Source organism: Nicotiana tabacum, chromosome 24 (assembly GCF_000715075.1).
Source record: "Nicotiana tabacum cultivar K326 chromosome 24, ASM71507v2, whole genome shotgun sequence".
NCBI classification, from domain to species: Eukaryota; Viridiplantae; Streptophyta; class Magnoliopsida; order Solanales; family Solanaceae; genus Nicotiana; species Nicotiana tabacum.
In genome coordinates, this window is record NC_134103.1 from 14,963,300 (window position 1) to 14,974,227 (window position 10,928).

A 10,928-nucleotide genomic window follows, 5' to 3' on the forward strand; every position below is an offset into this window, starting at 1 on the left:
GTCATATGCTCCAAGCTTGCTACAAATGTATTCAATCTGAGCCCCTCTAAGGGGCTTAGTAAGAACATCTGCCAATTGATCATTTGAACCGACAAAGCTAGTGACAATGCATCCGGACTCGATCTCCTGCCTAATAAAATGACAATCCACCTATATATGTTTCATTCTTTCATGAAAAACTGGATTAGAAGCAATATGAAGGGCAGCCTGATTGTCGCATATAAGCTCCATCTGTTTGAACTCAACACATTGTAACTCTTGGAGGAGTTGTTTCAACCAAATAAGCTCGCATGTAGCAAGGGCCATAGCTCGATATTCTACTTCTGCACTAGATCTGGCAACAACATCTTGCTTTTTGTTTTTCCAAGAAATTAAATTTCTCCCAATCATGACACAGTACCCAGAAGTGGAGCGTCTATCTGACGGAGAACCTGCCCAATCAGCATCAGAATATCCAACATTGTTTGTGTGACCTTTGTCTTCATATAATAGTCCTTGTCCTGGAGCTTTTTTGATGTATCTTAGAATGCGAATTACTGCGTCCCATTGATCTTTACACGGAGCTTGGTGAAACTGACTAACCATACTTACTGTAAATGAAATATTAGGTCGTGTGATAGTAAGATAATTCAGTTTACCGACCAGTCTTCGATATCTGCCAGGATCCTCTAATGACTCTCCCTGTCCCGGGACGAGTTTGACATTTGGATCTATAGGAGCATCAATAAGTTTGCAGTTTAACATGCATGTTTCCTCAAGTATGTCCAGTGAGATAGCAATACCAGTCTTGGATTGTGCTACCTCGATTTCCAAAAAATACTTTAACTTCCCAAGCCCTTGGTTTGAAAGTGACTGAATAGATGCTCAAATATTCCTTCTTGATCATTTCCACTTATGAAAATGTCATCAATATAAACGACCAGATAAATGTTCTTTTTTGTACCATTGTCGATAGAAAACAGAGTGATCTACTTCACTTCGAGACTGTCACGACCCAAAAATCTAACCATGGTCGTGATGGCGCCTATCGTGTTACAAGGCAAGCTTATTTCCCAAAATATTACTACTAAACCGATTATAAAAATTTAGTAAAATATTTCAATATTTGAATTTCTCATAAACTAAATCAACTTCAAATATAATTTTAGAAATACAGAAACGAGCCCCAAACATCGGGGTGTCACTAAGTCATGGGCGTCTAAATCTATGAACTAAGAAATGAAACTGTCTAACTGTCAATACAATCCAAAAGAAGAAATGATAAAAGGAGTGACAAGGTCCTGCAGACGCTAGCAGCTACCTTGCAATCTACACAGATAGTCGGCCTGAACTCAACGATCGCCGCGCTGTAACTTACCTAAATCTACACATAAAGTGCAGGGTGTAGCATGAGTACAACCACCTCAGCAAGTAACAGAAATAACTAAGGAACTGAGCAATAATGACGAGCTAAGTAAAACAGTCCAATTATTTATTTTCACAATTTTAAAAATAAATAGAAATCAACAGGTAAATTCCATAACTTAGTAAATGCCACAAAGAAGTTTAACAGATAAATGCAGTAACAACACAATTAAATACCACATCACAGCAGTGTCAATCCATCACTCAGCACTCGCACTCAACACTCAATACTCAAAACACTCAACACTCTACGCTCACTGGGGGTGTGTACAGACTCCGGAGGGGCTCCCAAAGCCCAAGTGCTAAGCACGGACAATTCATGTGCCATCAAATCAATACCTCGATCCGCATGGTCAACTCACGTGCTACGCGGACAACTCACGTGCTATGGTATCAATACCTGGACCCGCATGGTCAACTCACGTGCTACGCGGATAACTCACGCGCTATGGTATTAATATCCTCATAACCAGGCCCTCGGCCTCACTCAATCATGTACCTCACTAGCCTCATCATCACCAACAAATAAGGGAACACAACTCACATCAAGTATCACCGCATATTAGCAAATAATAAAGACTGAGGTAAACAAGTACAATAATTTCTATGACTGAGTACAAATAATGTGAGCATGAATAAAGCCTAAGCATGATCTCTATCATGAAGGCAAATAAGTTCAACAACAATTAAACACATAACCACAGATAATAGCCATTAGGCCTCACAGCCTCACGGGACGGACCAAGTCTCAATCCCTCGCGGTGCACACCCACACGCTCGTCACCTAGCGTGGGTATCACTTCCAAACAATCACATGATGTCAAATCTCCGGGTTTATACCTTCAAAGCCAGAGTTAAAACTGTTACTTACCTTAACAGCGTAAAAACATCCTACTCCGGGATGCCCTCATCTCTGGACTCGGTCTCCAAATGCTCTGAATCTATTCACAATCAGTACAATACCTTTAATATACGCTAATGGAATGAATTCCACAAGAAAAACTATCAAATTATGCCAAAAATCTGAAACCGACCAAAACCCGACCTCCGGACCCATGTCTCGAAATCAGTCAAAAATGGCAGAATAATAATCCTTGTCCTCTCCCGAGTCTAACCATACCAAATTCATCAAAATCTTACATCGTTTGGTCCTTCAAATCATTAAATTACTCTCTAAAAATTTCAAGCCCTAACCCCTCATTTTCACTAATTACCAAGATTAAACAACGGAAAACCACCATATATACAAGTATTAGGGCTTAAGTAACTTACCTCAACGAAACCCCCTTGATTCCCTCTTCAAATCTCTCCCAAAAGCTCCAAAAACCGAATAGAAATGGTGAAGAATGAATCAAAATCGTGAAGGGTTCTATTTATGGTTCAACTGACATGGATAGATGCACAATAAGGAGAAATATTTAGTCATAAAATCAGCTTAACCCATAAGATTAGCTTAATAAAGTTTCAGCTTTGGGCTAGATTTGACATTGAATTAGAAGTTCTACTACGTACTAGAATTTGCATATATAGCCTAATAATCTCTGTAGTTTCACTTCACAATAATGGGAACTGAAAAATAATGTCATATTTAGCACTATTAAGTGTATTTCAAGTTTTCAACATAATTAGAGATCCTATAGCTGCACCAAACGCCAAGCACAATTACTGAACGTCTGCACATACCCGAGAAAACTAACATCTATAAAAAGTACAAAAAAGAAGATAAAGCTTTTGTTTTATAACATGCTCCATCAAAGAAAAAAGATTTCTACAGCATGAATATAGAGGATTATACAGATTTTTTATTCTAAAAAAAGGGGCAGCCTGACACACGAATCATCCCGCATTCACGCAGGGTCCGGGGAAGAGCTGCACCCCAAGGGGGTGTGGTATAGGTAGGCTATCGTAATGCAAGTATCAGTAACTGATTTCGCGGCTCGAACCAGTGACCCTATAGAGACAACTTTACTATTACTCCAAGGCTCCCCTGCAAATTAAATATTAAATAAAAAATAGAAACATGAAGCCCATCACCTTTTGCTTCTATTAAGCTTACAAACCTCACTGTTTCACAGCTTAGGCTATACATATATAGAGTATACAGGGGCGGACCCACGTAGGGTCAAGAGGGTTCAAATGAACCCGCTTCGTCGAAAAATAATACTGTATATATATGCGCATTTTATATTTCTAAAAACGTTTTATGTATAAAAATTATTTTGACCCCGCTTAAAACATTGATGACGAATAGCCTGTTGGCAAAGTGGGTTCAAATTTTCCTCAAGGTCTTGAGTTCGAAACCAGTCAGAATTCTTTTTTTTTTAAATACAATTTTCCTATTTAAATACGACGTCGTTTATGTTTAAAATACAGTGACCCACCCCATTCCCAAACTAACAGCCCCAATTCCGAAACCCTTCTCTGTTTCTCTGCATATTTCATAAAAAATGCTTGTTGTCTCTTTCTCTCTCCCTCCCTTTCTCTCTCTCTCTCTACTGAATCTTTTAGTTTAATTTCAAGGTCATATTGCTTCCTTCCATAGCTGTCTCCTGCCATTAGCCTCTCACTCTCTCACTATCAGGTTTCTCTCTGATTTCTAATCTTTTTCTTGTACATATAAATTAGGTCTATCTTATCATTAAGTGATTTAGGGATGACTAATTGACTATAACACATTGGATTCAGATTAATTTTGTTTTCTAAGTGTATAAGTGTATATGTGTTTGGCTATCTGCATTATATAGGTGTTCCTTTCAATTAACTCATTTATTCCATGATATAAATAATCTGCTTTAAAATACTTGCCCATCACTAGAAAATACATTGCTGATTTTTTTATTTGTTCTCTTTGTTGCTTCAAGAAAAGTTATGATGAAAATAATAACTCCTGTAAAGATATTTTGAACTTCCAAAGTTGTGGTCCAAAGCTATTTAATGATGATTAAAATCTCATCTAACTGTTTTATAATATAATGATATGTAAATTAAAAGAAAATTAAATTATTGGTGAAGAATGAATAAATGTTAGTTTAAATTTAAGTTTAATTAAAATATTCTTCTAATTCGAATTCTAATATGGTAATCCAGTTTATGTTACAATGAAGAGATTTTATCCTCTGGTATCTTCCAAGTTGCCACAATCAAGTTCATCCTCTCTAATTGTTACTCCCGTGGAAAAACATTTGAACCAATTAGTAGAACAACCTCAATCCTCTAAAAAACAAAGACAAGGAATAGATCTCGATTCTTTAAAGACTGATCCAAAGGAGAGATTACCCATTAGAGACTTTCATCCAAATGAGCGTGATGAGATTAGAAGAGAATACCTCCGAAGAGGTCCCGCCAACCCCGATATCATAAGTTTCCTCAAAGCGATTTTTCGGGCTTAAAGCGCCATTTCAATCCTAAATGGTTTAAAGGATATCATAATTGGTTGGAGTATAGTGTGATAGAAGATGCAGCTTACTGTTTGTATTGTTACTTATTTCAAGATGAAGGCATTCATCAAGGTGGAGGTGATGTATTTTCAAGTTTAGGATTTAAGAGCTGGCACAAAAAGAACATATTAGATATGCATGGGTCGAGCAGTATTCATAATCAGGCAACAAGGAAATGTGAAGATCTATTAAAACAAAAACAGTCAATTCAAACTTCATTTGATAGGCAATCCACTCAAACCAAGCTCGAATACAAAATTTGCTTGAAGGCTTCAATTGAGGTGGTGAGACTCCTATTGAATCAAGGATTGGCGTTCCGTGGACATCGTGAAGATGAATCATCATTAAACAAGGGTAACTTTCTTGAGATTCTTTCATGGTATGCAGAGAGGAGCGATAAAATTCGTGATCTTGTGTTGAAAAAGGCTCCAAAGAATGATCAGTTGACTTCTCATAAAATTCAGAAAGACATTATCATTGCATGTAAAATTGAAACAGTTAAAGCAATTATGGACGATCTAAATGGAGACTTTTTTGCATTGCTAGTTGATGAATCATGTGATGTATCACGCAAAGAGCAATTAGCTATTGTCTTGCGATATGTTAATAGATGCGGATCTATGGTGGATCATTTTATTTGGATCGTTCATGTTCGTAATACTACTGCTTTGTGTTTAAAGAAAGCAATTGTTGATTACCTTGCTCAACATTCTTTGAGTTTATCTTATGTGCGTGGACAGTGCTATGATGGAGCAAGCAACATGCAAGGGGATTTACGTGGCCTCAAAACTTTGATTCAACAAGAAAGTAAATCTGCTTATTCCATTCATTGCTTTGCACACCAACTTCAATTGACTCTTGTTGCGGTATCCAAAAAGTGTCTTGAAGTGGGAGAACTTGTATTGTTGGTTTCTAATGTATTGAATATAGTGGGAGGTTCTTTTAAACGTATGGATGATCTTCGAGAATCTCAAGCAGAAAAAGTTCAAGAGGCATTAGACATGGGTGAACTTGAAACTGGTAGGGGTTTGAATCAAGAACTTGGTCTTGCTAGAGCTGCAGATACTCGTTGGGGTTCTCACTACAAATCTTTTAAGAACTTTATTTTTATGTTTAGCTCAATTATTGATGTTCTTGATACTATCGTTGTTGATGCCCCGACTTTAGAAGAAAGAGCTAAGGCAAAGGGATATCTTAGCACTTGTCAAACATTTGAGGTTGCTTTCATGTTGCACCTAATGAGAGATGTTTTGGGGATCACAAATGAACTTAATACATCCTTACAAAAAAAGGAGCAAGATATTGCAAATGCTATTCTACTTGTTGAAGTGGCAAAGAGATGGTTGCAAAAGTTAAGAGAAGAAGAATGGGATTCACTTATTGATAAGGTATCTGCATTTTGTGTCAAGTAAAATATTTTGATACCAAACTTTGATGGCCTCTATGTTAACTCTGGAAGATCTCGACGTAAAGTTGCTGATTATACTATTTTACATCACTATCGTGTTGATATATTTTTTAAGATTATTGATTAGCAAGTTCAAGAACTCAATGCTCATTTTAATGAGGTGACAACGAACTTGCTTGTTGGAGTAGCTTGCTTAAATCCAGTTGACTCATTTTTCAGTTTTAACATAAACAAGATATTGAGGATGGCTGAATTGTATCCTGATGATTTTGATGAGAATATAACGGTTACACTCAAGAATCAGCTTGAAACTTATATTGTTGATCTTTCTGTAACACTAGTTAAAACAAAGAAGCATTTGAATTATCCATTTGTGTTTTACCTTGTGAAATTTGCTTTGCTTCTACCTGTTGCCACTGCTACCGTTGAAAGAACTTTTTCGGCGATGAAATTGATCAAGAGTGAATTGCGAAACCGAATGAATGACGAATTCATGAGCGGTTGTTTGGTACCTTATGTAGAAAGAAAAATATTTAACACCATTTCTGATGAGACTATTATGAATACGTTTCAGGAAATGAAAACTCGTAGAGGACAGTTGTAATAATATATTTTATTAATATATTTTTTTTGTTGACCTCTTTATATATTTGCTTCTTCGCATTTTGAACCCGCTTGATAAAAATCTCGGGTCCACCACTGAAAGTTATACCTTCAATATAGATGATTTTCTCGCAGAGGAGCTTCAATGTTTGGAACTCCAGCAACATTCCGCTATTTCATACCACACTCTGGCCGGTGGGCATTCTCCAACGTCTCTTCGTTTCAAGGGTCATGTTTGTGGAATGCCGGTACAGGTTATGGTGGATAATGGGAGCACGCACAATTTTGTGCAAAGTAGAGCTGCTAAGTTCTTTAACTTGGTTGTTTCACCGGTTACACCATGTTCTGTGGTGGTTGGTAGTGGTTAGCGTTTAAGGTGTGAAGGTGTGGTCCATAATGCCGCACTCAACTTGGTTGTATGTTCTTTTGATGCATGGGTCAGATGTCGTCCTAGCCATTACTTGGTTGCTTACACTTGGTCCGATATTGACTGATTATACCACAAGAGTTATGGAATTCACATTCCAAGGCACACAAGTCCGACTAGTTGGAGAACCACCGATAGAATCTCAACCGATGCAATTGCAGTCTCTACGACGATTGGCAGAGCTAGATGCAGTGTCATCATATTTTTGCTTGATGGTGGTGGATGACACACCTCCGATACAAATGGAAGAGCCCCCTGATTTGCTAAGCCTATTGGAAGATTATGCGGATATTTTCCAAAAGCCTCAAGGTTTACCTCCTGTCCGATCTCAGGGCCATGCAATCCATTTGACTCCATGATCCGGACCTGTTAATGTTCGCCCTTATCGCTATCCGTAATTTCAGAAGCAAATTATGTAGCAACTGATGTCTGAAATGTTAGCTGAAGGAGTCATACAACCTAGTACTAGCCCATTTTCATCTCCTGTATTGTTGGTTCGAAAGAAAGATGGCAGTTGGCGTTTCTGTGTCGATTATAGAGCGCTAAATGCAATCACATTGCGAGATCGATTTCCCATTCCGACAATAGATGAACTATTTGATGAGTTACATGGATCCCAGTACTTCTCTAAGTAGGACCTGCTATCCGGCTATCACTAGATCTGTGTCCGACCAGAAGATGTACCCAAAACTGCTTTTCGCACTCACGAAGGACATTATGAATTTTTGGTCATACCCTTCGGGTTGTCCAACGCTCCTTCGACTTTTCAGGCTACCATGAATGCTATTTTTAGACCATATCTCCGGCGTTTTGTTCTGGTTTTCTTCGACGACATATTGGTATACAGCCAGACTTGGGCGCTTCACTTGGAGCATTTAACATTGGTTCCGCAACTACTGCGTGACCATCAGTTAGTGGCTGAGCGACCCAAATGTTCCTTTGGCCAGCAGAAAATTGATTACTTGGGCCATGTTAGCTAGCAGTTGATCACCCCACGATTGAAGCCATACAACAATGGCCTATTCCTCACAATGTAAAAAAAGTTCGAAGTTTCTTGGGGCTGGCTAGATATTACAGGCGTTTCATCAAACACTATGCTATGATTGCTAGTCCTTTGACAGATCTACTACGCAACGAGGCTTTCGTTTGGACTACTCAGGCCCAACAAGCCTTTGAGACTCTGAAACATCTTCTGAGCAGCACTCCGGTCTTAGCATTGCCAAATTTTTCTCAGGAGTTCACTTTGGAAACTGATGCATCTGGGGTAGGAATTGGGGCTGTCTTGTCCCAGAATGGCCATCCTCTTGCTTATTATAGCCAAAAATAGAGTCCACGCATGCAAAAGGCTCCTACTTATCACCGTGAGATATTTGCCATTACTCAATCAGTTGGTAAATGGAGACAATACTTACTTGGTCATCGTTTCACAATCATTACTGATCAACAGTCTCTTATGTGCCTCACTAAGCGGACCATCCAAACTCCGGAGCAACAAAAATGGCTGGGAAAGTTAGTTGGCTATGACTTCAAGATTATTTACCGATCTGGCAAACAGAACCAAGCAACATATACTTTATCTAGGCCTCCTGATGCCGTCCTTAATGCCATCACTGTCCGCACCTGTGATTGGGTCGATGAAGTACGCGAGGCTACTAAAAATCATCCGGAATTGCTGGATATCCTGCACGGGTTGCAAGACGAACCTGAAGTATTTGCTGATTACATTCTCAGGGATGGACTTCTATCTTATAGGGGACATTTGGTTCTTCCTAGCGACTCTCCTATACGCATTAAACTGATGCAGGAGTTCCATGATACTCCTCTTGGTGGTCACGCCGGAATTGCACACACCTTTCATCGAGTATCTTTCAAAAACTTTTGGAATAATATGCGTCAAGATGTCAAGAACTTTGTGACCATCTGTCAAACCTGCCAACAGATGAAAGACACGCACCATGCCCCAGTCGGTCTGCTCCAACCATTGCCGATTCCAGAAATGGTTTTTGAGAAGATTGCGATGGATTTCATCACTTGCCTGCCAAGCTCGAAGGGTAAGGCTACAATTATGACTGTTGTGGACATTGTCTAAGTATGGGCATTTTATTCCCTTACCAGCTTCGTTTTCTCCCCAATCTGTTGTTGTAGCTTTTATTTCTAATGTGATCAAGCTCCATGGGCCTCCACGCGTCATAGTGACTAATCGGGACCCTCGATTCCTCCAATCCTTTTGGCAAGAAATACATAGGTTTCAGTGCACTACTCTTGCTATGAGTACAGCGTATCACCCACAAACGGATGGCCAATCCGAAGCCTTGAACAAGTGTATTGAGCAATACTTGCGCTGCTTTATTGCGGATAATCCTCATGACTGGGTGCCATTGATTCCTTGGGCAGAATTTTGGTATAACACTGCCCTCCAAACCTCGGCTGGTTTGACTCCGTTTCAAGTTTTATACGGAAGAGAGTCACCAACAGTAGCTCGGTATATACTTGGAAGTTCGGTCGATGACTTAGTGCAGCAATATATGCTTAAGCGAGACGAAGTACTGGAGATCCTTAAGTTATATTTATTGAAGGCTCAAAATCGTATGAAGTCCTTAGCTGATAAAGGAAGGTCTGATGTTCAACTCCAAGAAGGTGATTGGGCGTATGTCAAATTAAAGCCTTACAGGCAATATTCAGTGAGACTCCGACGACATCACAAATTGGGCCGCTTTTTGGCCATTTCAGGTGCTCAAACGGATTGGATCAGTAGCATATAAGTTAGACTTGCCTAGTGCTTCGCGCATTCATCTTGTATTTCACATTTCTCTGCTGTAGCGTTGCGAAGGTCGTCCTAATCAGCAGGTGACGCCCATTCTTGATGGTGAGGACCTGGAACCACCTTCTTTGAACCTTGAGGACAAGGTTCTCAATTCAGGCGGGGGTAATGTTATGAATCCAGTTCAAGAATTGGGCCTAGAATCAGCTGAAGAAGTGTGTGGGCCTAGGGTGGAGTCATTTGAAGAGAATATTGGGCCTGGAACTAATCTAAGAAGAAGTAATAGAATTAAACAACCCAGTAGAAGACTAACTGATTTCATTTGGAAGGGTGACTCAGCACAAGAATGATCGGGAAGAGGGTTCGGAGTGGTTACAAATAGCAGGGAACATGGGGAAAATGGGTAGGCAGTTAGTAATCAGTATTGTTTATGTTCTCCTCCCCACTTCTTCTCCAAGTTTCCCATCTTTCCTTCTTATTTCTAATTCCAGTCAGTTTAGTATTCAATTCTGCAGTTTCCTTTTTCCTAGTTTGTAATAGTTGCATTGAATATCCAATCAAGAAGTTGGCTCCAGTTTATTTATTTGTTAGAGCATATAGCGTAAATAAGCTTAATAGTTTTATTCCCACAATCTACATAACCCTAACATTCTCTGGCAATTTGTAAATACAACTGAAACTGAAAAATCATGTAAACATATACATAGATGCATCAAACGCCAATAGCAATTACTGTAAAAAAGAGAAGAGGGAGCCTTTATTTCGAAGAGTTAACATCTTGCAGAAGACAAAGAAGAATGACGAGAAGCAGATATTAAGCTTACCAAAGGCCAAATATTGAAAAAGATGGAAGTAGCCTTTCTCTCCGCTTGGATCGATAAATGTCTT

At 39.1% G+C, this 10,928-nt stretch overlaps 2 protein-coding genes across 2 annotated transcripts; one reads left to right on the forward strand and one right to left on the reverse strand.

The window, feature by feature from the left end:
• Positions 1-150: 150 nt before the first annotated feature.
• On the reverse strand, positions 151-585 carry LOC107827112 (secreted RxLR effector protein 161-like). The gene has a single exon (XM_016654173.2). The coding sequence runs from the start codon at positions 583-585 to the stop codon at positions 151-153; it is 435 nt and encodes a 144-aa protein (XP_016509659.2).
• A 3,917-nt stretch (positions 586-4,502) lies between these two features.
• Positions 4,503-7,638, forward strand: LOC107827113 (uncharacterized). The gene is made up of 5 exons (XM_075247350.1): positions 4,503-4,740; positions 4,896-6,229; positions 6,377-6,757; positions 7,107-7,215; positions 7,295-7,638. The coding sequence occupies exons 1-5, from the start codon at positions 4,503-4,505 to the stop codon at positions 7,636-7,638; spliced, it is 2,406 nt and encodes an 801-aa protein (XP_075103451.1).
• The last annotated feature ends 3,290 nt before the right edge of the window (positions 7,639-10,928 follow it).